At 30.8% G+C, this 27,565-nt stretch overlaps 3 protein-coding genes and 1 long non-coding RNA gene across 8 annotated transcripts; 2 read left to right on the top strand and 2 right to left on the bottom strand.

The window, feature by feature from the left end:
- LOC128388368 (uncharacterized) lies at positions 1-2,179 on the top strand. Its single transcript, XR_008325272.1, has 2 exons — positions 1-62; positions 920-2,179. It is a non-coding gene; the product is annotated as an uncharacterized LOC128388368 (long non-coding RNA).
- A 1,571-nt stretch (positions 2,180-3,750) lies between these two features.
- Positions 3,751-15,660, bottom strand: LOC128388364 (sodium/potassium/calcium exchanger 4-like). Of its 3 annotated transcripts, none has more exons than XM_053347754.1 (11): positions 15,519-15,660; positions 9,709-9,835; positions 7,708-8,353; positions 7,059-7,317; positions 6,902-6,986; positions 6,730-6,828; positions 5,788-5,864; positions 5,495-5,714; positions 4,781-5,355; positions 4,454-4,567; positions 3,751-4,377 (listed from the first exon to the last, which is right to left on the bottom strand). In XM_053347754.1, the coding sequence occupies exons 2-11, from the start codon at positions 9,803-9,805 to the stop codon at positions 4,051-4,053; spliced, it is 2,499 nt and encodes an 832-aa protein (XP_053203729.1). In that variant the 5' UTR covers positions 9,806-9,835; positions 15,519-15,660; the 3' UTR covers positions 3,751-4,050. The 3 variants fall into 3 exon arrangements, with proteins under 3 accessions (XP_053203729.1, XP_053203728.1, XP_053203727.1); XM_053347753.1 differs by having other exon boundaries at positions 9,709-10,454; positions 15,519-15,656; XM_053347752.1 differs by lacking the exon at positions 15,519-15,660 and having other exon boundaries at positions 9,709-11,529.
- LOC128388366 (pancreatic lipase-related protein 2-like) lies at positions 13,594-18,082 on the top strand. The gene is made up of 8 exons (XM_053347755.1): positions 13,594-14,048; positions 15,140-15,414; positions 15,547-15,934; positions 16,149-16,268; positions 16,352-16,651; positions 16,738-17,050; positions 17,120-17,469; positions 17,548-18,082. The coding sequence occupies exons 1-8, from the start codon at positions 13,967-13,969 to the stop codon at positions 17,940-17,942; spliced, it is 2,223 nt and encodes a 740-aa protein (XP_053203730.1). The 5' UTR covers positions 13,594-13,966; the 3' UTR covers positions 17,943-18,082.
- A 1,998-nt stretch (positions 18,083-20,080) lies between these two features.
- Positions 20,081-25,704, bottom strand: LOC128388367 (uncharacterized). Of its 3 annotated transcripts, none has more exons than XR_008325271.1 (4): positions 21,388-21,623; positions 20,754-20,998; positions 20,394-20,682; positions 20,081-20,302 (listed from the first exon to the last, which is right to left on the bottom strand). XR_008325271.1 is itself a non-coding variant. In XM_053347756.1 (4 exons), the coding sequence occupies exons 1-4, from the start codon at positions 25,583-25,585 to the stop codon at positions 20,155-20,157; spliced, it is 756 nt and encodes a 251-aa protein (XP_053203731.1). In that variant the 5' UTR covers positions 25,586-25,704; the 3' UTR covers positions 20,081-20,154. The 3 variants fall into 3 exon arrangements, 2 of the variants coding, with proteins under 2 accessions (XP_053203731.1, XP_053203732.1); XM_053347756.1 differs by lacking the exons at positions 20,754-20,998; positions 21,388-21,623 and adding exons at positions 24,876-25,121; positions 25,513-25,704; XM_053347757.1 differs by lacking the exons at positions 20,081-20,302; positions 20,394-20,682; positions 20,754-20,998; positions 21,388-21,623 and adding exons at positions 24,242-24,421; positions 24,519-24,807; positions 24,876-25,121; positions 25,513-25,704.
- Between the last annotated feature and the right edge of the window lie 1,861 nt (positions 25,705-27,565).

Here is a 27,565-nt window from a genome sequence, read left to right as displayed (position 1 = left end):
AATTTGTATTTTATTGGAATATTTTTAAGGACATTTCTTATCTCAATTAGTGAATTTATTAGGTAAGTTTTTTTTTCTCAAATTAATGTTGATTTAATTAGAAACATGATAATTAATAATCATCATAACCAATTGGGTGATAATTTTGTTAACATGGTCAAGTAAATTGTCTCAAGCTTATCTTAAACAGAGAATTGGTTTTACAATCATTTCTATTTTCCGATTTATCTTGTTACATTTCTTACTAACATGTGAGTCCATTTTGTTTATTAATTGTCTTTCATTTATATTTATGTTCACCTTCTTGATTATTTGTAACAATTAGTGTGAAAATACATAAAATTTGCTGTTGATCAGCATTAGTTCACAATCATTACAATTTCTTCCCACCGATTTCAATTAACATTCACTTACCTCTCATATTGTCCAATCTTTGAGGTGAGATTTGTATTTGTAACTACAGTTAGAATACAATTTAGATCTAAAGTTTTTAATTGTATTGATTTTAATTGAATGTAACAAATTTAACTAACATTTGATGAGAAAGATTTAAAAATAGTTACCAGGTCAGTGATGTTATTTTAGTTTCATCTTAAAGCCGTTTGACCAGTCGCTTTACCGGACCAGCAATTTTTAGACTAACTTAATTTCCCCGTTGATTGTAATTAGTTTAATGACTTTAATTTCTGGTTTAAAGTTTATAAATGATAATAATAATAATAGACAGTTATTTAACCGGTTCATGACCTAAAAAAGTGAAACTTGTCTTTACGCTCAACAATCTTGGTTCCTATTCAAACAAACAATTGAATTTGAACCGATAATCAAATATCTCACAACAATTGACCTTTTAAATGACAATTAACAATTAGCGACTTGATCTAATTTGATTTTTTTTCTTTTCGTTTTGTTTTAATAGACATTGGAAAGCTTTCTACGAATTATTAGATGAATTATGTACATTGAATCGCCAACAAAATTCTGAATATAATGAACGTCGTGGGCGTCGAGTGGTTAGAAGATGCTGTGGATAATATGGACATAAATAGAAGATAATTTTACTCAATTAATTTGTTATTTTCTTCATCTAATCTGATCATTAAGACTTAATCAACAAAGATGCTGATTCGACGAAAGATCCACTTACATAAACAAAACTACATATAAATAGAACCTAAAGACTTAATAATACAACGAATCAACATAAACAATCAATTTGATGAACAATGGAAACCTCATTTGGATGAATACTCTCTCCTGAGAACAAACTCTTTCATCATCTAGTCATCCATCTCATCATTATCTTCCTACTTATTCACTATTCCTAAGGATTTATCCTTCTCATTTCCTTCATTTCTCTCGCTTTCGAAAGATATTCAAGGCTTCTCTTCCTATTCTTACCAATAGACTGTCAGATAATCTCACAACGATAATGATGATTAAAGAAAACACGGAAAATACCAAAGGAATCAGGTAACGAGTTAATCGTTATAATGGTTATCCACTTAACTCACCAAGAAAAAAGCTCTTCCATTGGAACCAAACTGAAAAGATCCGACAATTAGTGAATTAATTGTCTTTGCAACAACAATCAACATTAATTGTTCAACAAATTACATCAGCCATCAAGGTGTGTTTAAAAACTTGTACCACAACAATCAACTATCAATCAATCCTTGAGAATCAAATCAAATCATGTAACTCTGGGAATTCATTTTACTTTTGTTTCTTTAGATGAGACAAAAGAAAAAAAGAGAGAACATGAAGATAGATTTCCATCATCTTCTTTATCATCCTCATCTTGTCATTCAACATATGATTTAATAGTCTTTGGATCTAATTGTCATTAATTAATTTCTTCCTCATCATCAATTGTTGTATTTCAATCAATTTCCTTCCGTGCACATTGAAGGTGAACCTTTTTCTTTTTCTTGCCACTCGATCATCAATTTAATTATCCTTGATGTGATTCCAATGATTAACTATTATGTTTTAAATTAACTCGGTCAAGGAATACAACTGAATCAGGAGCAAGAAATTCATTAAATTAACATTTTAAATTGTTAATCATCTTGTGTTTACGTTGATTGTTATTGTTTTAACTTTCGCTTTACCTAAATTGTGATTCAATAATTAACAATGATCATGATTTAATTTCTGATCATTTTCATGTTCAAAACCAATTGTTGATTAATCACTGACAATTAGACCGTTTAATGATCTTAATTGTATTGTATATTTGATTCGGAGGGTTGATTAAGGTTGATAACAATCAAAGATTAAATTGATTAAATCCTAAACATATAATCAAACTTGGAAATGGTTTCAACAGTTAAACTGGTAAATGAACTCAAATCAATATATTGATTAACAATTAAATAATTGTTTCGGATTGCAACAATTATACGTTACTCAAACAAATTGTGGTTTAAACTTTGATTTACATTATTTACCCAAAGGATTAACCTAAATTATTCAAACCCTCAAATCCGATTAAGATTTACAATTAAATAATTTCAAGGGCTTGAAATGTTATCAATGAAAACTCAGATTGTTGAAGAAAAGACTAATTATAATCAATTAGTTGGTGATTTAATTGTCAATCTGTTGATTGCAGTGACAAAGGTCAATAGCAATTAAATAGAGCAGCTGATCAATTAAATAATCAACCGAAAACCAGAAGTGAATTCAACATGCAATTAGTTAATTGTTTGCAAGAAAAAAGTTCGTAACGTTGAATAGTTGATACTTGTGGTTAATGATTAACGAGTAATGTTCAAGTTTAATTGCGATGAGAGCGATAAATTAGTTGAGCAGTTAATTCCTTCCCGTTAACCATGACCGAGAAATTTGATTTAATTGTTGAAAAGTAAAAAGTATCAAGATGAATCAACTAATCACAGAAAATCAAATTCTAACCTGATTTAATTGAGACAAAGTTAATAAACTAATTAACTAATCAATGAAAAAGAGAAACATTAAATAATCAAGGTAACTAATTGATTAACAAATCAAATTAAAAGTTTATTGTTGATTTTAGTTTTTTAAATTGTCAAGACTAAGAAAATAAGTTATTTTTTTTCAAGGTAAATAAATATAACTATGATTGGTAAATAATCAAAATTGATTGTTTGATTAACCTTGAAGATGATGTGAATTGATTGTGATAACATAAGAGGATTTAATTTACTATATATTTCATCATTTCTATTATGTTGATTGGTAAATTTACCAAAAAAATTGAGATTAAAATTGATTGTCAATTATAATAGTTGATCTGATAATTTGATTTCTAGAAATGAAATGAAACTCTTGCAACAATCAAGGACAAACACCAGAATGATTTAAATGGGAAAATAACTCCTAGTGTTAATAGTTAATCAAATATCACAATCTCAAGGTTGTCAACTAATTGTTAAGTTGATTGTACGAATAACATTTAATCATTCTGTTCAATTGTTTGGGTCAACAATCGTACAAATAAGATTTAACTTAATTGGCAATCTAATTGTTAACAATTCAATTGATAAATTCAAATTTCCCCTCTCCTCATGATTAAGAAACACAATCAACTAATATACACATAATATAAAAGCCAAGTGTTAATTGTTGTAATTTTAAATTGTCTCTTTAATTTTGGTAGTTGAATCTTAATGTACATAATTCATATCATTTGATTGGTTTAAATATTAATATTGCTCATTTGATTTAGTTAAATCAATTGATTACACAAAAAACACACTACAAATCTTTGAACTTGATTGTTTATTACAATTAAATTTAATGGTAGATTATTAATTGTTTTAATTTCCAATAGATATCAGATTTGTTATCTTTTACATGATCAACAATTAAGTGACAATTTAACAACAAGGTTTGTAGTTGTTGAAAAGTTTTGTTTTCATCACTTAAATTTACCGTTAATCGCGATTGTCACACAAAATTGGCTCTTTGATTTTCAAATAAAAAGTTGAGTGTCCATCATTAAGATAAATAAAGCTACATTGATGATACATACAATCATAACGATAATAATAATGATTAAGACGCTCATTCATCACACATAACTGGATTAACGTAACCAAGTAGATTAAGCTCAAGAGCTCCACAAAAGACAAGGAAAACAGCATAAGTGGCAAGTAAGGCATATCCCAATTTAGGATTAAGTGTCCAGTTATTATGATGGAAGAGGAAAATGGTCACACAAAGGGAAAGAAATAATAAAATGATAGCATAAAATAATCCTCGACTATTGATGCTCGCAGTAGTTCCGGGTTGCCAAAGTGCCGTCTCAACGAACCAGGGAAGTGCTAAACCAACAAGGATATCGAAAACATTACTTCCTATCGAGTTGGACACAGCCATATCTCCTTGACCCTAAAGATTAACCGAGAACAGGTTAGTTTATTTCAATGAGAAGGTTCAAGATGAATTGATTGTGAATTCAATTTACCTGTCGAGCGACGTGAATCGATGCATATGCATCAGGTATCGATGTTCCTGCAGCAAGGAAAGTTATTCCCATTATACTATCTGGTATTCCGAAGGTAAATCCAACAAGAGTTACCTATTAGATGAATGAGCAAAAAGACAAACAAAAGTTATCAATGAAAACTTTTCACCTTAATTAACTTTGAAACTTTCTAATTGCTGGTTGATTAACAGAAACGTTTTTCTTTCTTGTTATTTATATCTTATCTAGGTGATCTGAATAATGTTTTGGTTTACATTTAATTTTCCTATTATCTTTTTTTTCATCATGATAATGACCACTACTTACCATCCAAACCATGATGTAGGAAAAAACTGCAATCCAAAAGACGGACATGAGAAAAGTGGCCAGGAAAAGGTTACTTCTTGTTTTACAATTAGGAATCGTGTAGAATAGGGTTGCATGTAAAGGGGCAATGATACACCATCTAATTACTGGTAACCATCCTTCAACTACTGGATTAGGTACGAGTGACCAGTCATCAACATTAGGACTTGAGGTTATCCTTTCACGGGCTAATTTGGATAAACCTGCCGTTGAATCGCCGTCTCCTGTTTTATAGTTAAATTGTTGCTGTCGTTGTTTTTGACTTCTATTATTGTTACTACCATTTTGTTTACGGTTAACTGAGATTGTGTAATTTGCTGCAGCCCGGAAACGAGAAATGGCCGGAAATAGACGCTTATGTTTGATTATAACGATCTGAGCTGCTTCGTAGAGAGACACTTTATTTGGGTCCATGGATGGAGGTAAACCAGAGGAATAAGAGTAACCACCAGTGTTTGAATATGAATTACCATAGGAATTGTAGTTATTGTAATTGTTACTAATTGCCTGTTGATTACTATAACCCCATTCATCCACTAATTAAGAGGGAGACAAATTTTTTGTTGTAACAATTTAGTAATTGTGATATTTATATAGAGACAAAGATTGAACATTTGATGAACGTATTGATCAAAGTCTACGAAGTTTTTTTCTTAGTTAAATTATTGAGATTACCTTGCATTGATTGGTAATAAGCAACTGATTGACTTTGTGGCTTAATTTCATCAATTTCTCCCACTTCCTCTTGTATAGTGGCCAGAAAACCTCTTTCTTTTAATTTGGTAGTGACCAGATCACGAATTTGATGGTTAAAATGCATCAGAACAATATAACCAACATAAAATATCAGCATAAGTGCCGATTCAAAAGTTGTCACTTCGCCATCATATGAAACCTTTAGATGAATATAATATTAGAAAACAGTTAATAACAATTATCATCAATGTCCAGTAATAACAAATACTGACCAATATGAGGACTAAAACTGTGAATGTGTAGTAACTTGAGTCTCTTGCAACTGGCCACCAAGTTAAAACAGTCGAGGCTAAATTATTCAGGAGAAAAGTAAAATTAATGAGACAATTTTCAAATAATTGTTGTTAATTATCACCATTAGAAACAATTAAACAATAACAGTAACGACCAATCAATATTACAATGTTGTTAATTTTTCTTTATAACTGTTACAACATCAATGTAATTATTAATTGATTTACTTTTGAAGTATTAATTAAATTCAGTTTGAAAACTTTAAGTAAATCAACTCATTTTCAATTTAAAATATGTCCAATCAACGATGATAACAATAAGCTAACCTAAATATGACTTTATGATTAACAATTATGTCGATGACAATCAATAAATCATCAAGAAGAGATTACAAAAAACTCAAGAAACCAGCAAGTTTATTATTATGATTAATCATTAATCTTAACTATTTGGATAATGTTGATTGTTACAACAACAACAATATAATGTTAGTTAATGGATAAGTGTAATTTAGTTTAATATTTAAGTTGATTGTGTTTAAAAATTTTCCTTTGGGATTAACTAGCGTTGATTGTTGGTATTGGCTTGGAAGATATAATGATTTTAATGGTAAAACTAATCAACTAATCAAGTTTGGTATTAAATTGCTGGATGAATTGGTTATTTGAGTGAGTTGAGTGAAACGAGAAAAAAAAACAATCAACTCTAAGTGATTAATTGATTAACCTTGTAAGGAGATGAAGATGAAAACTTAATTAACCAGAAATTAGTTTATTCAAGTGAATGAAAGTTTTGGAAAGGTGAAAGCTTAATTATCAAGACAAACACACAAACAATTGACACCATTTTGTGATGATGATAAACAATTAAGGTGATTATTGGAAAAACGGTTCGAATTAAATCAAATTAAATCAATTTACCTGTTAAAACACCACAAAGACCAATAACAAAAAGTATATTGAAAACAGCGGAACCAACAATGGTTCCAGTGCCGACATCACCTTTGGCCACGAATACACCTATTCAAATCAACACACCAAGTAAATTAGTTATAACAATTAAGCAGAGTAATCAACTGATTGAAACCCATACCTAGAATTGCTGTGAAAAGCTCAGGAGCCGATGAACCAGCGGCCATTAAAGTAGCACCAGCAACATCCGATGATAGATTGAGTCTCTACAAAAGAGAGCGTTAATTAAGTCTTAAATTAGAGTAAATGGAACAATTAATTGTTAACAATTAACTTACCGATGAACATTCTTCCAGTGAGGTTAAGAAATAATGATCACAAACAATTGCCAAACAGTAAAACATATAACAAGCAACCGCGATGTGAACAATGACCGCGCCGTGTTTTCGAGCCTTATTACCAAATATATCGTTCGGAAACTCTTTGTAGGCCGGAGCCGTACAGTCCTTAATTTTAACGTTCTTAATTAATGGAATCATTGTTTTAGGTGGAAGGTGACTTCGTATTGTTACCGGCGATTCAGTTATAGTATCATTTCTAGAATTTAATCAACAACAATCAATAAGATAATAGAATCATGAATTAAACATTTTGGTATTAGATTAAAGATTTAGTTTGTTTTTGTATTCACTTAATGTATCACAATTTGTTAATCATATCTGATGATGTACCTTGATAATAATAAGCTGACCAGTTAATCATTTCTTTAATCTGATGTTAATCTAATTTATTCCTGACTGGTAACCTTAGCTACTTAATCAAAATTAATAGTTGGTTAACAATCCGAGGAGTAGTTTCAATTGAGTTGTGGTTAGTATGATTCTCAAGGAGCGTTGAATTAAATTGTGATTAACTGATCAGAATTGACAAGGGAAATTAATTTTCAACAATATAAAGCATAAAAATAGAATCGGTATTGATAATTACTTTGATTCTTGTGTAACTTTTTTGGATTTTGTTTTCTTTTTTTTCCCGGTTTTGGGTTTACCAGATTCTGGATTAGTTTCATTGGTTGATGTTGATGATGGTGTTGTGGTTGTGGTTGTGGTTGGGGTTGTTGATGTTGATGTTGACCCTTCACCTTCCGTTGATGGTTTTGATTTTGATTTGGATTTGGATTTTCGTGTCTTAGTTTTAGGTGATTTAGTTGGTTGAATTGGTTCACTTGTATTAACTTTGATCTCTCCATTGGTTTCATCATTTGAGACGGAAGTTGATTGTGTTGGTGATGATTGATTATCTTTTTCATTGATTGTCAAAAGATTTCTACGTTTTCGTCTTGATTGTAGTACATTTAATTGATTATTTTGATTTTCTTCTATTGATTTGATTGTCCTTCTAACAATATCAACTCCACGATATTCTGGATTATTTATATTTTCTTGATTATTATCATTGTTATTATAATTTAACAATAATTTTCCCACTAATTTTGATTGTGTCAACTTTTCATGATCATTGATTGTCTTCAAGTTGTTAATTATTTCATTATCATTATTTTCTTTTAATTGTTGATTAATGATTCTCGATTGTCCAGTATCATCATTATCAGAATTATTTGTCTTCCAATTTCCTAGAATTATAAATAATTAAATGATAATGAAAGAAATTCAAACTCTCGATAATTGTTGTGATTAAATTAATCAAGAATCAAAAGGATACTATCAATGTAATACACTAAATTTAATTGAAACCATCAACAAATTAGTGTCAATTGTAATCAACTCTCAATGGAAAAGGACCAGAAAATTGAACTGCCAATTCCTATTACGATTGAATCATCTTTACTCAATAATGATTCAAATCTCATTAATAATTGATTAAATTTAACAGAATTAATTGTTGAACTGATGTTGCTGATTATTGAACTGTAAATCAAACAAATTGTAACAATTATAAGGTAATTGTGATTAACTTTCAAGTTATCATAAAGTAATAAATACATTGACTATCAATACAAGATTGAATAACAATCAAGTTGATGATGAACATTATCAACATAATTATCACAATTAACACTAATAGCATTGTAATACAATATTCATGTATCTAAATGAACAATTGACTATATTTTCATTGAATAACAATAACAACAATCTAGAAATAATAATATTATTGAATAAAAATAAATAATATCACCATGATATCTCAGATTCCCTGAAGATTTTGGTTACCATGGTGACAAATTCACTAATTAACTAAAAAGTATTTTCACCCTGACCAAGGTAATAATATTATCCATTGATATAATTAAGGATCTGTCTAAAATTTAACAATGAATACAAAATAATTTAACTGAATCAACTCTGTAACTGAATATAATACATTTAAAAAAGGTTATTGATTTTTCATGGGATACATTCAATTGTACCATGGAAATGAATCAATAATCTCATTCAGTTCTTATACTATTACTTCATGATTATTATTATTTCATTCTGATAAAATTCAGTGCTGAAAATTATTACTGAACTTTGTTAACATTGTATTTGTAACTTAATCCAATCTAAGGGATTAACCATTTCAAATTAAGGCAATAATAAAGTGAAACAATTCAATAAGTATTATTATTAGTTTATATTAATTATCATAGAGATAAAAATAAACTCATTAACCTGATAACCTTTACATGATTATCATGATAATACATTGAATTCATTGTTTAATCTCCCACTGATTATATAATATGTTTTATTATCTGATTGTTATTAATTCAAATTTTCCTCTCTCTCTCTCGGATTATCGTTGAGATTTGAATACTTGAGGTGTTTAATTAACATTCATCTTAATCAGAATAATTTTCTTGTTTTTATTTGGTAAACAATATAAGACATGAAGTTATAAAGGTTGAAGGTTATTTGATTTAAGATTTGTAACTTGATTAACAAGGTGAAGGATTTAGATTAAGAATTAGATTTGTTTATTTACCTTTAATATAAATATTAACCATCGATAAGATGAGGATGATAATCACAAGGGCTAATTTTTGAAGAATAAAATTTCTCAATGGAATTAATTTGACCATGATGATGATGATGATGTCGATTAGAATTTACTTTAAGATTAAGGATGAGATTAAAAGGATTAGAAAGGGTAAAGTAAATGTTATGAAGGATTGAGAGACTCTTATTTTCACTGCTAAGTCAAGGTCCAGTGGATTTTAGTATCGATCCAGAAAATGTAATGGTTAACAATATTTGTGGAATGAGTTTAAATTCTGGTTACATGTAATATAACATGGGAGATATAATGAAAACCAGAATAAAAGTAAAATGAACAAACTTGAAACTAGAAATGAAAATAAGGTGATAACAATTGATTAAATTGAAGATTAAGGAGAAACGCAATCAAGATTAATGGAAACAAATTATATCAAATTTGATTCATTGATAAATAATAAGGAATTTGAATATTATCGTTGTATTAATAGTCGACTGATTATTCAGGTAATATTGCAATTAGGTTGATGATTATGATGATGATGATAAGGCTTAGGTTTATTATTGTGATTGTATTGGCAGAAAAAGAAACAATTTAGGACAAAAGAGATGATGAACAATTAACAAGACACGAAAAAACTGATTAGTTGTTGATTTTTGAGCCTTTTACATGGTTGATTGTTGATTGATTATCGTTTGCTGGTTACAATCCATTGGATTTTAATTTATTATTATCTATTGGTTAACGTTTATATATAAATATTTATTAATTTTCATCACAATCAAGTTAATCATTTTAATGAGAAATGATGAATAACATTCAGTTTAATGGTAAGAATACTTTTCATATCCTGGGAGTGAAAAAAAACAAACTCCAAACTCAATCGACATTATCATTGGATTTACGAGCGGTCTATTCAGTTGCCTTTTACTTATCATCATTTCTCTCTCTCTCTCTCTTTCTTTCTTTCTTTCTTTCTTTCTTTATCTTCTTTTTTCCTCCATCATCATTTTCCTATGGGAATATTGAGAAAAGCTAAAAAAGTTATAACAAATGAAAATGAGTCGACTCACAATTCTGAGGCTTCCCAATGAGTTCGAGTCCTCGTTTTTTCCTCCTCACATGAAATTGATACTAAACATGGTGAATTCGTTTCAGTCATGCCTTTTGTCTTTCATTTGTTTTTCTCTTTCTTTACTTTCTTTTTTTTCCCCATCTTCTCTCTTATCATCTTACATTTCTCCCCTTTCGTCTTATTACCTTTATATCCTTTTCTCTCTCACTCCATGTCATTCGAACAATTTTTGTCAACTCTCCTGGCTTTTAGCTCTTCTCTTTGTTGTTCCATAAAGATCATTTTTCAAGGTATCTCTCAGTTATATCTTTCATCATTACCATCATCGTCTTTATCTTCATTATCATCTTGTCTTCCTCTTTATTTTACTCTCTAATAATTCATGTTCAACACTTTCATATTGATAATGTAATAAGATGTACCTTCAGACTGGAACAATAGATTTCAAAGGTTTTTTATTTGCTTTCCATGGGTTCACAATGATGATCAGGATGATAAGATGTAAAGATGAGGATGAGGATGAGGATGAAAAAAGGAAGAGGATGATTAACATCATCATCTAGGAACCAGATCTTAAGTAAAAACAAACCATCTATCAAGATGAACGTTAAATTTAATCTTCTTCCTCCTTCATTTTAGTTCAATTATCATAATCAAATATTTGATTTAGTTTTAATCATTAGGTTTCCTTTTTTGATTACTATTAATATTTACATTACATTATATTGACTATTGAATATTAATTGTAATAATTTGGATTCTTGTTGTTATCTGAATCACCGGGAATTGACTGTTAATCAACACATTGAACCTTAATTGTTAACATGAATAATTCAATTGACTCACAATTGTTGTTACTTTTGTTTGGGCTGAAAATGATCAATTATTCAAATTGAACAATTTATAACAATTTAGCCAATTACAAGATTACATTTTAATAGTAATTAAAATTTCTTCCTGTTCATATTCAGTATCATTTATTAATATTTAATCAATTTCTTATAATGATTAGTTGTTGTTAACCTTTGAGTTGAATTAAAAAAATCAGTTAATTGTAATGAGATTTTCAAAGCACTAGAAAATATTGAACTAATAATATTTGAATTTGAATTTGAATTTTCAATCATTGGGATCACCTATTGACAATTAAATTGATTTCACTTTGATTTCATTTTCTCTGAACTTAATTCAATCTCAATGCTTCAACAATTGAGAAATATAATCTTTCATATTGCCTCAGGCAAATTGATGGATAAGTTTCATGGAAACGAGAATCGCAAGAAAAAAGTTTCAATTTAAATTCAATCAATTACTCTAATTGAAGACAATCAAAATACAATCTTAGTATTATTATTACAAATAAAAAATATTCTCTGAACTCTGAACACCCTGTTAATCATGATGATTACAATTAATCATTTGAATTTATAATCATTTTTCCACAACAAGAGATGAGATTTTGATTTTGATTTTTTTTCCTTTTCTCATTCATGTTAATCACAATTTCCTCTGACCATTAAACTGACCATTATCATATCAACAGCAACAGCAAACAACAACCTATCATTTCATCATCATCTTGATTGTTGACCATTATCATTATCATGATAATTTCAAGTCACGATTTAACTTTATTGTTTTGAATACGAAAAAGAAATTTTTTTTCATGTTAAAGCAACAATTTAATGATTATAATCAACAAATAGGTAAACATTGTTGAGACAATTGTTATCAGAATATGAGATTAATATTATTGATTGATTTCATTATTATAACGATGAAAGGTCAAGCTTATTGGAAGATAATAATGATGATAATGAAAAATGATGATGATGATCATCATTTCATTTCCTTTTTCCGCTTTTCATTTAATCAATTTACAAAAAGGTAATCAAATCGATATGGAAACAATGAAAAATTATCAACAAATATCTCAACTAACTAACCAACTGAATGACCATCAAGTTGACCAGACAAATTGATAAATGTAAACAAACAAAATCTTCAACTAAACATAAAGATATTAAGATAATCTCAAGATGATTAATCCAAGGTAAGTAAGTGTATCAACATGAAAATGATTTAGTATTTTCATTGGATTAGATGATGAACATGATAAGAGGAAATGGAAATGATAACAACTTTCAATGGATACACAAAGTTGTTTATGTATTACAAGTAAATACAAAAATTGATTGACAATCAAACTGATGTAATCCAAATAATCAAAACCCTATCATCATATTCATTGATAAGGTAACAAAAAAGAGATGCCAACAAGGTAATAGCATCAATTTGATCGTCATGAAAACACCACGATTACTTTCATGAAGCTTCTGATTGTTGTTGTTGTTGTTGTTTAGGATTAGGATTACATTTGAAATTAGAAATTCGGTAGAAAAAAAAAGTTCATCCTCATCACCATAATCTTCATATGGGAATAAGGTTGATGACAACAATTGTATATTCATCATCATCATCATCATCAACATCATCTTCATCCTTAGCATGATAATGAAACCAGTTTCAAGAACAACAAACATCATCAACTTAATTTTTCTGTCCTTTTACTCTGAGACCTTGTTAACTTTTCTTTTTTTCATCATCATCATCATCATCATCATAATGTAAACATCTTCATCATTTATCATCTCTCTCTCTCTCTCTCTCTCTTAGAGTTAATTCTTGGTTAAATTGCCTGAGGTCTTTTTTTATTCGGTGTGATGTTAACTCTTTTTTTTCACATCCATTATTATACGTTGATTGTTGTTGTTGTTACTTTTAATTGTGCACAAGAAATTAAATCAACCCCCTAAACTAGTTATACCCTTTTGGTCAATGTGAATAATAGACTGACCACTCCTCTAGTCTTTGTTTTCCCTCCTTCTAACTTTTTCTTTATCTTCTCCTTTGATTATCATCATCATCTACTCACTAACTCACTCACTTAATTTTAAACTTTATTTAAACCCTCAACAATCAACAAACCAATTAGTTTATTACTGAAAGAAACAATTAACTAATTTTTGGCTCGCAACTTTTGATACATTTATATTTTTCTTTTTCTTTTTCTTTTCAATTGCTTCTCTGTGAGAAGTTGATTAATTGTGATTAACTGATCATCTTGATGTTGAGTCTCTGTTTTTTTTTAATTGTTTATAAATCATCATAATGATAAAATCATTACAATATTTGCTTTACTTGTCATTTCTAATTAAACTTGTCCACTCGGATTCAAATGATACTGCAAACAGTAAGTAATAACAATTTAACTGATCCATTTAGTGATTAATTGATTAAGTGTAACTTTAACTTATCATTAATAATTAATTTAGTTTACCTGATCCTATCTCTTGATTGTTAACTCTTTGATCACATTTGTTGATTTAAAAGCTTAAAGTAAATCTCGATGGTTTATTAGTTTAATTAGATTGTAAAATCTAATCAATAATTACCGAGCAAATTGTGCAACATTCAATCAGTTGATCAACAATTTGATTAACTATTTTTGGCTCATCAGACTAACCAATGTCATCTCATTAATTTATTTGATTATCAACCAAGTGAATTAGTTAATTATCCTCAATTTTGCCCTTGTGAATTAATTATTTACACCTCAGGCTGTTAGCAACTTAAAAAATATCATAGATAAACCAGAAAATGTAAACAATATTAATCAACTAGATGATTGTTGATTTGATTAGATGAAATGATTTTCCTTAATTGTTACTGTTAGCACGATGATATACTAGTTTGACAATTAAGTCTTTAGTATTTATGTCTTTAAGTCATTTCTTTTAATTGTCGACGTTAATTAGCAATTTAAATCTAATTTAATCAGAACCTTTACTTTTAAGTTCAATCATCAATTTGAATAATTATCAATAAAAGTAATTGATTGTCATTTGAATTACTTTTTCAGTATCAAGACAAATTGACTTGATCAACAATTTAGAATAATATTAAAATCTAATTAATGGCAATCAATAACTTTCCTATTTCATATCATGATTACTTTGTATTCATTGATATTAACATGTTTGATTAATTATGATGATTTACCTTTCAATAAATTGACTAGTAATGGTTGATAGATAATTGAATTAAGGTTCAATTAACTGATGATCATGATAATCATTGAATAGGAAATTAATTGTTGCATACACATGAAACTATTTGATTTGATACTTGCAACAATTGAGATAAATTGACTTTGTGATTAATCCGCTAAGTAGTTGATTGCTCGTCTCATATTAATCTAATATCGATCGAGTTAACTAACAAAATGTACTATTGAATTGCTATTTGAATGGTTAATTTGATTTTCTGTGTCTTGTCATTCAGATAATTCTGAAAAATGTTTCGGAGCCTTGGGTTGTTTTGGAACAAGTGATTTCGCTGATTTAAATGGTAGACCGATTACATTTATACCACAAAGTCCAGAGGAAATTAATATAACATTTAGATTGTACACATCGGAAAATCCATACAGTTCGATTGATTTCAAATACAATTTAGAACAATTCCAGTTGAACAATTCACCATTTAATCCACGAAAGAAGGTTAAATTTATCATCCATGGATTTACAAGTTCTTTTAATGAAATGGATTGGATGGGAGTGAGTATTTTCCTCGACATTTTCACAGTCTTTCTAATGTGATGTGATTAACGATTTTCTGTTCAACTGTAAACGCTAATCTTGTTATTCTGTAATTTACTTACCTTCTCTTTAATTGACACATCTTTTCAGGGAATTAAAGACTTAATTCTTGAAGGTCAACCAAATCGATACAATGTTTTCGGAGTCGATTGGTCCAATGGAGCAAAAACACTCAACTATTTCCAAGCGGTTGCTAACACTCGGGTTGTTGGTGCAGCGATGGCTCATTTCATTAAGAAGCTTAACCAATATTCGGGCTTGAAGTTTTCCGATGTCCATTTGATTGGTCACAGTTTAGGTGCTCATGTGTCCGGTTACACAGGTGAACGAATCAAGAATCCACAAATTGGACGAATCACTGGTCTTGATCCCGCTGGTCCGAGTTTCTATAAGAATGCAACTACACTTCGTTTAGATCCTACTGATGCTCATTACGTTGACGCTCTTCACACTGACTATGGGAACGCCGTTCTTGAAGGTAAGTTGAAATAAAGAATCGCCTTCAATCAAAATCACGCAATTAAAGTTAATTTTTTTACGAAGAAAAAAAAGAACATCTTGAGTCGCCCTCTAGTGTTTCCATTTCAAACTAACCGTTTTTCTGGTTTACAGTTTGATTGAATGAAGATTTGATTATGTTGATTGTGACTCTTTTTAATTGTGTTACTGAATTTATTGTTTTTCTTGATTAGGATTAGGATTAGAGGACCCGGTTGGTGATATTGATTTCTATCCAAATGGAGGATATCGTCAACCAGCATGTGGTAAAACAAAGGGATTATTCAATGTTCTTAATCAAGGATTGATTAAAGGTAATTGATTAATATTGATTTCTTTTTGTTGTTTCCAGAATCTAATCTAATGTCAATCTCTGTTTACTTTTAATTTTAATTAGGAATAACTGAGACTGTTGCATGTAATCACAACTTTGCTCCTCGGTTTATGTTGGTCAATCCTGAATCTTTAACTGAGAATTGTCAGTTTGTTGGTTATCAATGTTCAAACTACGATGAATTTGAGAAAGGTCGTTGTACCGATTGTGGTCAAGATGGTATAAAATGTGCTGTTCTCTCAATTTTCGGTGAAACCGATCGAGGTTCTGGCCAAGCTTTCAAAGAACAGAAACAAGAACAATTTCGAGACGATGCTTTCAAAAAATACTATTACAAGACTAGTGATAAAGCTCCTTATTGTGGTAAGTTACAAATGATCCATAACTTTAATTATCTCTTTGATTATCACTAATCCCAAATTTGTAATATCTCTTGACACTTCTTTTAGTTCACCATTATGGAATTGAGATCCATTTGGCTAACAACTCTGACTCTAACACTGGATCATTCACTCTTGATCTTGATGGTTCCAAGAGAAAAGCTGATGGAATCAAGGTTTCAGAATCATTCTCGAGCTTTAAACCCGGTGAAACATATACTTATCTCGTTACATATGAGAAAAGCTTGGGGCCGTTAAAAAGAGCTACCATGAAATGGCAATTCCAAGGAATTGATGTACTAAACCCACTCAAGCTTATTTCTGCTCCAAAAATGATAATCGATCGATTGACCATCAAGTATTTGAGTAACATTGATCCAAAGTGAGTTTTGAGTTGCGAGAATGAGATAAAGATCAACAACTTCTAATTTATGCTTTATAATTTCAATAGAATCCGTCAAGATGAATCGTCCGTTTTATGTCCAGAACAATCTGATACAGTTTCAAGTGGAAATACATTGAACTTTGTCCCTTGTCGTGGTGATAGTAACCAGGGTGGAGTCTCTCGATTTAATAATGGACAGAATAACCGAAACCAAACACGACCTCAGAACCAATGGAACCACCAAACCAATCAAACGGGATCGAATTATGAACAAAACAGTTATAATCGCACTCAACAAGGGTCTAACTCTGGATACACAAATAATTCCAATCGAACTCAATATCAGGGTGGCAACAATAATAGTGGACAAACTTACCCGAATAGACCTCAGCAACAAGGAAACAATTACGGTGGAGGTAAAAAACTTTACTACCATCGATAGAATGAAAGAAATTAATGATTAACCTTTTCTTATTTTTTTGTTTTTCACTTAGGTTCTAATGGAAATAGAAACCAATACACTACTTCTAGTTATCACTCGACATCTCGATACTCAACAACACCATCACCATACTCAACTACTTCACAATATCAATCAACAAATTATCACAACAATCAAAACTATCACAGTACAAACAGTTATTATTCATCAACTTCTCGATACCAAACAGTACCAACACATCACTCGTCATCTAATGGTCACTCAACACCCGATTATAAACCTCCATCAAATCACCAGCCTTCATCAATATTCCTTCGTCATCGAATCGGCGACCAACTTCTGTCCCTGATCGTCGAGTTAGTGATTCTAATTCGACCGTTTCCCCTTCATCTGACCAAAGGCCTTCTCTTTCTTCCTTGGCCGGCCTGTGGAACCGTCGACCTGTAAGTCCATCTCTTTGGACTTCTGATGAACCAGTTCGACAATACTACCGTCCACTTCGAGTACAAAGTCGACCCTCATTTTATTCCAGTTTCCCTCAAGACTCTTCTGATCCTCGAGTTAAACTGCATCTTGGTGACAATGTCGGAGAAATTTACCGTAATCTCGGTGAACGATCTTTTTTCACTTCAGCGCTGAATAAATTTTTACCAGTTCGAATGAATCAAAAACTTGACGAAATGTTCAAATCTTCTACACCAAGTTTACTTTTGTCTACTGACTTGAGAGGTGAAGAAATTAGCGAGCCCATTGTACTGGCGAGTAACAGTCGATCGCCTCTTACCTGGCGTAATGGGCCAGATCGTCGATTTGGTGAGTCTAATCCTGAAAATTCACGACTCATGGTAAGACAAAGATCACAGACAAATGGAAAAGTTTTGAATTTCAACGAAATTTCACCAAATAATGATACCAATATCGATGAGGACTCGCGTCAAAATGATAAATCAATGAATTTAAACTTAGATGAATCTAATCAGCCACTAATTAGACCAGAACTCAACGAGCAATTCAACAAGAATACAAGAAAATCGGACAAACTTTTGATGTGAGACGAAGAAAATCAAATATTTGTAATTTTCTTGGATCTTATTTATTGATGTAATATTTTTTGCCCATACCAAAACAATTAACTGGGTTCGAAACTCAATTGTTTTGTTCGAAACCCAACTTTTGATTATAATCTTTTGATAATCAATTCCGGTTTAACCTCCCAAACAATTTTCTTGGTCTAATAAAAACAAGATGTGAAAAGGAATTGAAACTTGACTGATTACCCTTAATTCCTATCGTCGATCTTTATGTTCCGAATGCACATCAATTGATTAGGACATCTAAACGTTGTGACATTTCGTCAACTCGTTGGTTACCATTCGAAAATGATATTGAACTGGAGATGAATCGAATCAGCCACTAATTAGACCGGAACTCAACGACCAATTCAACAAGAATACAAGAAAATCAGATGAACTTCTGATTGGAGACGTAAAATTAAATTCAGATGTATTCCAATAACTTTCGATTCCGATTCTTTTTCAACCATCTATATTTCCATTTGATTGTAACTCTTGTCAGTAGATATAATTTTAGCTCAGAATCTAAAAGATAAGTATATTTACCGCCATTGTCTGAGATTTTTTTGTCCATAAGCATTATCTTTTTCACTCATTTTCAAGAATAATAGTTATTTCCTGAAAGTGAAACTCTGTCGGTTATAATTTTTGAAGCAGAAATAAGCTGAGTGGGTTTAGAATATCAATTCTTTGAAATTTCCATTTCATATTAGCCTTTTTTGAAGGACCCTGAATTATTAGAGTTATTTGATATTTTTGAAAGCATCGTCTCGAAATTGTTCTTGTTTCTGTTCTTTGAAAGCTTGGCCAGAACCTCGATCGGTTTCACCGAAAATTGAGAGAACGGCACATTTTATACCATCTTGACCACAATCGGTCTGACCGAAAACATTAAATAGCTAAATTAACGTAATAATTATGATAATTCAATTCCTTTCAGGCTTGGTTAGGGGAAATAATTATTTAAAGCAATTATCTATGGTGGAAAATGTTTAATGAATTGATCATTACAAAGGGTTTCTGAAAAAAGAGGTCAAAAAGCTAAAAATTGAATGAACACTTTTGGTGCGAGATAAACAAGAAATGATGATTTTGTGACAGAAACTGTGAAATCGTCATCTACAGGTCGAAAAAAATTTATGAAATTAAACCAACAATCTATTGGTCATTTTGTCGCAAAAGTATCAGCCTTAGAACATTTCTTACCAATTGTGTTCATAGATTTTTTTAGCTTTTGGCCCTCTTTTTCAGACATCCTTCTTTACGTGTTTTTGTTCATAATTATACTCGTAATGATTTCATATCAACTCACTATCTTACTCAGCTACAATAACGTCAGAGTGCGTTTATCTTATCGAGTATGATTTACACTTTTTAACCAAGTTTAACGCTCATCTTTTCTTAAAATTCGCATGTTACTTCTCTTATTTTAAGACAGTAAAATGGTTTAATATACATTAACGAATTTGTACTAAGGATTTAAGTATAAAACTCAACAATCAAAATGATGAATTCAATAGATATTAGAAAAATTTATTTTTGATTTTTGGATACAAATATTAAATCGAAATCGTTTTCTCCATACATTACATTACAGGAATACATTTGAATGATTTCATAGATGAGTCGTTACTTTTTGGTAGTTCATGCTGAAGAGGGTTGGATTCTTTATTAGGAAATCCGAAAGTGCTAACATTATTTTGTGAAAGAAGAGTCGATTCAATCTGACGGATTCTATTTTGAGCATAAAATTATTAAACAATGTTGAGTTAATAGCTTTTCGATATTGATTCAACTTAAATAAAAAAGATCAAATAGAACTTACCTTGGATCAATATTGCTCAGATACTTAACATTTATGTCTCCGATTCTCGGATATATTGTTTCCAATGTAATACCATGGTTATATTTAGCTGTTGCTTTTTCAATAGAGCCTAGTGTCCGTTGAGTTTTTAAAAGAAAAGTAAACTTTCTTTCGTACTCAGAGTATGCAAAATTATCTAATATACTAAGTCCATAGATTTTTCCTCTGGTTCCTTCTAAATCAAGAGTGAATTTCGAAAATGGTGGTATCGTAGCATTGTTCAAATATACCTCAATTCCATAAAGATGAACTTTAAAATAAAAGATATTGTCAATAATGAGAAATAAGCTGTATAATCAGTTCATGATTAGCTGTACTTACGACAATAAGGAGCTTTTCATGTACTGCAAGATAATAATTTTCATTCAAATGATTATGTGATGGTTTCCAATCGAATTGTTGTTCATTTGCAATAGAAGTTGAAAGAAGAGCACATTTGGAGCCGTCAAAACCACAATCAGTACAAAGTCCTTGTTCAAATTGTACCAAACTCGGACATTGATAACCAACGAATTGACATTTTTCTACTAAAGACTTAGGATCGATTGTTATGAATTGAGGAGAATCTGCATTAATGATTAAAGGCCGAGAAAAAAGATAGAAGAAACGAAGGAAGAACGAGGTGAAAAAGAAGTGAGAGAAGGAAGAAGAAGAGAAGAGAGTAAGATAAAAGAATGAGAAGAGACAAAAATAGAAAAAATAACTAAAAGAGGAAAAGTAATGGACTGATTTAAGATTTTTTCGAATGCGCGATTATTGAGAAAAACAGTTGAATAACAAATGATTCGTATTTCAATAAACTTGTATTTCGCGAGTCTGTCACATAAACATGATTACAAACTTTCTGACGCAAGTTTGAGTCCGCTTTTATACATTACATTGTATCAATGTAGAATGATATTAAATCAGCTGGAAATTAGACAAATTTATACAATAAAGGATAATTGTTACTCACGATTTTCTAGAATTTGATGCGAATCACCGACTGCGATTGATAATGATAGAAAAATAAGATATGACCAAAACATAATGTTGCGCTTCTGGTCAGCTGGTAACACGAAAATTAATTTTTATCTTTATTGATGTCTTGAGACAAGCAACGGTACAACAAGTTGAATTGAGCACAAAAACGTCGTTACTGAGCAAATTGGTTCACTAAACGATCAAATGATATAACCAATTCTCTTATAGCGAATACTTGAAGGGCGAATACATGTTTCAATTATAATCAATAACTTCCTCGAGGTGGGGCTAGGGCAAGACAATTACTGTTATAAAGGTTTATTTTATCCTAGGGACAATCGATTACTCAAGGATTTACAAACATTGTAACTAATAATTTCAAAACATGTTGCGACTTTTGGTCAGTTGGTAACACAAGAATTAATTTTTATCTTTGTATTGAGACAAGCAAAGGTACAGTACAAATGATAAAGCCAATTCTCTTATAGCAAGTACTAGAAGGGCGAATACAAGTTTCAATTAGCATATATAACTGTCTCAAGGTGGGGCTAGACAATTATTGTTTTATGCTAAATTTTATCCTCGGGACAATGACTCAAGGATTTATAAACATTGTAACTAATAATTCTGAAAAATTTATTTTCTATTATTATGAATTGAAAGAATAATAATATCATGATACTTGACTTAAGAGAAAAATCAAACTGGAACAAACTTTTGTGCTTTTGAATCTTGGTCATTAGAACTATGAACAAAAAACTGCAGAATCAATACATTAAACATAAATCCACCAGAGATAATTACTTTAAATAATTATTTCGATTAATCAAGCCCGAAGGGCATTTAATGAGGATAAGTATTACATTAATTTAGCAATTAAATGTTTTTGGTGAACATTGAGAAAATATTAATACAATGTAAGTATTTGACATCGAAAGATGGTTAATTTTGGAAAAGTCTGAAATGAACTCCGAATCTTCAACTGAGAATTGTCAGTTTGTTGGTTATCAATGTTCAAACTACGATGAATTTGAGAAAGGTCGTTGTACCGATTGTGGTCAAGATGGTATAAAATGTGCCGTTCTCTCAATTTTCGGTGAAACCGATCGAGGTTCTGGCCAAGCTTTCAAAGAACAGAAACAAGAACAATTTCGAGACGATGCTCCACTTCGAGTACAAAGTCGACCCTCATTTTATTCCAGTTTCCCTCAAGACTCTTCTGATCCTCGAGTTAAACTGCATCTTGGTGACAATGTCGGAGAAATTTACCGTAATCTTGGGGAACGATCTTTTTTCACTTCAGCGCTGAATAAATTTTTACCCGTTCGAATGAATCAAAAACTAGACGAAATGTTCAAATCTTCTACACCAAGTTTACTTTTGTCTACTGACTTGAGAGGTGAAGAAATTAGTGAGCCCATTGTACTGGCGAGTAACAGTCGGTCACCTCTTACCTGGCGTAATGGGCCAGATCGTCGATTTGGTGAATCTAATCTTGAAAATTCACGACTCATGGTAAGACAAAGATCACAGACAAATGGAAACATGGAAAATGGATTCACTCAAAGTGATTTGACTTTAATTCCTATCGTCGATCTCTATGTTCCGAATGAACGTCAATTGATTAGGTAATCGAAACGTGACATTTCGTCAACTCGTTGATTACCAATTTAAAAATGAATTTAAACTTAGATGAATATAATCAGCCACTAATTAGACCAGAACTCAACGAGCAATTCAACAAGAATACAAGAAAATCAGATGAACTTCTGATCGGAGACGTAAAATTGAATTCACGAGTGAGGGACCCTAAAATTATTAGTCATTTCATTTTTTTATGAAAGCATTGAAATTGTTTTCTGTTCTTTGAAAACTTGGACAGAGCCTCAATCGGTTTCACCGAAAATTGAGAGAATGGCACATTTTATACCATTTCGACCACAATCAGTACAACGAACGTTCTCAAATTCATCGTAGTTTCATTATAACATTGATAACCAACAAACTGACTATTCTGAACATTGAAGATTTTGAGTTTATTTAAGAAATTTCCAAAATTAACCATGTTTCTATGTTAAATGCAGGTGTATTTTTCAATGCGCACCAAAAACATTCAAATTGCTAAATTAGCGTAATAATTATGATCATTCAATGCCCGTCAGACTTGATTAGTTGAAATAATTATTTAAAGTAATTATCTCTGGTGGAAAATATTTAAAGAATTGATCGTTATAAAAGGGTTTCTGAAAAAAGAGGTCAAACAGCTAAAAATTGAATGAACAAACTTGGTACGAGATAAACAAGAGATGATGATTTTGTGACAGAAAATGTGAAATTTTCATCTGTAGTTTGAAAAATTTATGAAATTAAACCGAAAAAATCCTGTGGTCACTTTGTCGCAAAAGTACCAGCCTTAGCACATTTCTTAACCATTGTGTTCAACGATTTTTTAGCTTTTGGCCCTCTTTTTCCAAACATCCTTGTTCATAATTCTACTCTAAATGATTTCATATCAACTCTCTATCTTACTTTAGCTATAATAACTTCTGAGTCCGTGTATCTTATCGAGTATCATTTAAATTGGTAATACAATGTCTTATTACTTGCGAGCACACAACGAAGTTTTCTAGCCAAGTCAAACCATTAACGCTCATCTTACTGCGTTTTTTTAAAATTCACACGTTTCTCCTCTTATTTTAAGACAGTAAAACGGTTTACTATGCATAAACGAATTTATGCTAAGGATTTAAGTCAAAAACAAAAAGATCAAAATGATAAATTCAAAAGATATTAGAAAAATTTATTTTGAATTTTTAGTTACAAATATTTAATTGTTGAAATCGTTTTCTCCATACATTACATGATATGAATATTATGTACATTAAATACATTAGCACTTAATCATATATGTGCCGCCATTTTTTGGCCGATGATTTTCAAAAAAGTTTCCGTCATTAATTCCGAAACCGATAGGGGTAGCATTACCATGATATTGTGAAAGATAAGTTGATTCAATTTGACGGATTCTATTTTGAGCATAAAGTTATAAAACAATGTTGAACTTGCGTTAATAGCTTTGCAATATGAATTCAACTTAAATAAACAAGATCAAATAGAACTTACCTTGGATCAATATTACTCAGATACTTAACATTTATGTCTCCGATTTGCGGAGTTATTGTTTCCAATGTAATACCATGGTTATATTTAGCTGTTGCGTTTTCAATAGAGCCAAATGTCCGATGAGTTTTCAAAAGAAAAGTAAACTTTCTTTCGTACTCAGAGTATGCAAAGTTATCTAATATACTAATTCCATAGACTTTTTCTCTGGTTCCTTCTAAATCAAGAATGAATTTCGAAAATGGTGGTATCGTAGCGTTATTCAAATATATCTCGATTCCGTAAAGATGAACTTTAAAATTAAAGATATTGTTAAAATTGAGAAATAAGCTGTATAAGTTCATGCTTAGCTGTACTTACGACAATAAGGAGCTTTATCATGTAATGCAAGATAATAATTTCCATTCAAATGATTATGCGATGGTTTCCAATCTAATTTTTGTTCATCTGCAATAGAAGTGGAAAGAAGAGCACATTTGGAGCCATCCGAACCACAATCAGTACAAAGTCCTTGTTCAAATTGTACCAAACTCGGACATTGATAACCAACGAATTGACATTTATCTACTAAAGACTTAGGATCGATTGTTATGAATCGAGGAGAATCTGCGTTAATAATTAAAGGTCGAGAAAAAAATAAGGGAGGAGGAGGTATAAAAGAAGAGAGGGGAAAAGAACAGAAGTAAAAGAAAAGAATGAGAAGAGAAGCAAATATCAGATATCAAATATTAGAAACAAATAACTAAAAGAGGAAAAGTAATGGATTGATTCAGGATTTTTTCGAATACGCGATTATTGAAGAAAACAGTTGAATAACAAATGATTCGTATTTCAATGCATTTGTATTTGAACACGCGAGTCTGTCAAATGAACATGATTTCAAACTTACTGACAAAAATTTGTGTCCACTTTTATGTATTATCAATGTAGAATGAAATTAAATCAGTTGGAAATTAGATTAGACAAATTTATACAATAAAGGATAATTGTTACTCACGATTTTCTAGAATTTGATGCGAATCTCCAACTGCGAATGATAATGACAGAAAAATAAAAAATGACCAAAACATAATGTTGCGCTTTTGGTCAGTTGGTAACACGAAAATTAATTTTTATCTTTATCTTTGTCTTAAGACAATCAAAGGTACAACAAGTTGAATTGAGCACAAAATCGTCGTTACTGAGCAAATTGATTCACTAAACGATCAAATGATATAACCAATTCTCTTATAGCGAGTACTTGAAGGGTGAATACAAGTTTAAATTATAATCTATAACTTCCTCAAGGGTGGGGTTAGGGCAAGACAATTATTGTTATAAAGCTCAATTTTATCCTAGGGACAATCGATTACTTAAGGATTTAAAACATTGTAACTAATAATTCTAAAAAATATATGCTAATACGAATTGAAGAATAATTATTTGACTTTCAATCAAAGAAAAAACCGAACTGAAACAAACTTTTGTGTTTTCGAACAATTAATTCATTAAACATTTTCTACCAGAGATAATTGCTTTAAATAATTATTTCAACTAATCAAGCCTGAGGGCATTGAATGATAATTATTAGGTTGATTTATCAATTTAATGTTTTTGGTCAGCATTGAGAAAGATCGTTGTATCGATTGTGGTCAACATGGTATAAAATGTGCCGTTCTCTCAATTTTCGGCGAAACCGATCGAGGTTCTGGCCAAGCTTTCAGAGAATAGAAACAAGAATAAATCCGAGACGATGCTTTCAAAAATATAAAATGACTCTAATGCTTTTGGGACCTCTAAAAAGGGCTAATATGAAATGACAATTCCAAAAAATTGATGTTCTTAATCCACTCAAACTTATTTCTGCTTCAAAAATGATAATCGATCGATTGACCATCAAATATTTGAGCAATATTGATCCAAAGTAAGTTTTGATTTCCGAGAATGAGATAATTGACCAAACAGGCATCATACTACTCCAAGTTATTATTCATCAACTTCTCGATACCAAACAGTACCAACACATCACTCGTCATCTAATGGTCACTCAACACCCGATTATAAACCTCCATCAAATCACCAGCCTTCATCAATATTCCCTTCGTCGTCGAATCGTCGACCAACTTCTGTCCCTGATCGTCGAGTTAGTGATTCTAATTCGACCGTTTCCCCTTCATCTGACCAAAGGCCTTCTCTTTCTTCCTTGGCCGGCCTGTGGAACTGTCGACCTGTAAGTCCATCTCTTTGGACTTCTGATGAACCAGTCCGACAATACTACCGTCCACTTCGACGTTAAAAATAGACAGACTTCAGAGACAATTTTATTCAATAAGTACCGAAAATCGGGGCCAATAGATCAAACCGATAAATGCTTTCATTTCAGATTCATTTTTGATATTCATTCGATTTTTCTCATCTCACCTTAAGGTTTGATTTAGAAAATTACAAATCTTTGATTTTCTTCGTCTCACATCAAAAGTTTATCCGATTTTCTTGTATTCTTGTTGAATTGGTCGTTGAGTTCCGGTCTAATTAGTGGCTGATTATATTTATCTGAGTTTAAATTCATTGATTTATCATTTTGACGCGAGTCCTCATCGATATTGGTATCATTATTTGGTGAAATTTCGTTGAAATTCAAAACTTTTCCATTTGTCTGTGATCTTTGTCTTACCATGAGTCGTGAATTTTCAAGATTAGACTCACCAAATCGACGATCTGGCCCATTACGCCAGGTAAGAGGTGACCGACTGTTACTCGCCAGTACAATGGGCTCGCTAATTTCTTCACCTCTCAAGTCAGTAGACAAAAGTAAACTTGGTGTAGAAGATTTGAACATTTCGTCAAGTTTTTGATTCATTCGAACTGGTAAAAATTTATTCAGCGCTGAAGTGAAAAAAGATCGTTCACCGAGATTACGATAAATTTCTCCGACATTGTCACCAAGATGCAGTTTAACTCGAGCATCAGAAGAGTCTTTCCCATCACTAAATGAATCTGAAATTCAGATGCTGAATAGATTTTTCAGAAACTTGACGCAAGCGTAATCATGTTTTCTTGAAAGGAGCTTG

Source organism: Panonychus citri, unplaced genomic scaffold (genome assembly GCF_014898815.1).
Source record: "Panonychus citri isolate SS breed McGregor unplaced genomic scaffold, ASM1489881v1 Contig00097, whole genome shotgun sequence".
NCBI classification, from domain to species: Eukaryota; Metazoa; Arthropoda; class Arachnida; order Trombidiformes; family Tetranychidae; genus Panonychus; species Panonychus citri.
Note: the sequence above shows the minus strand (reverse complement) of the source record. Positions and strands in the feature narration are given on the sequence as shown.

Coding starts and splice junctions, on each gene's coding strand:
- LOC128388364 (XM_053347754.1), bottom strand. CDS start 9,805: ATGGTCAAATTAATTCCATTGAGAAATTTTATTCTTCAAAAATTAGCC. Junction 6,987..7,058: donor CACTGGAAGAATGTTCATCG/GTAAGTTAATTG, acceptor TCTCTTTTGTAG/AGACTCAATCTATCATCGGA. Junction 4,568..4,780: donor CCTACATCATGGTTTGGATG/GTAAGTAGTGGT, acceptor TTCATCTAATAG/GTAACTCTTGTTGGATTTAC.
- LOC128388367 (XM_053347756.1), bottom strand. CDS start 25,585: ATGTTTTGGTCATTTTTTATTTTTCTGTCATTATCATTCGCAGTTGGA. Junction 25,122..25,512: donor GCATCAAATTCTAGAAAATC/GTGAGTAACAAT, acceptor TTATTAACGCAG/ATTCTCCTCGATTCATAACA. Junction 20,303..20,393: donor CTGAGCAATATTGATCCAAG/GTAAGTTCTATT, acceptor TGCTCAAAATAG/AATCCGTCAGATTGAATCGA.
- LOC128388366 (XM_053347755.1), top strand. CDS start 13,967: ATGATAAAATCATTACAATATTTGCTTTACTTGTCATTTCTAATTAAA. Junction 16,269..16,351: donor TAATCAAGGATTGATTAAAG/GTAATTGATTAA, acceptor AATTTTAATTAG/GAATAACTGAGACTGTTGCA. Junction 17,051..17,119: donor TTGAGTAACATTGATCCAAA/GTGAGTTTTGAG, acceptor TAATTTCAATAG/AATCCGTCAAGATGAATCGT.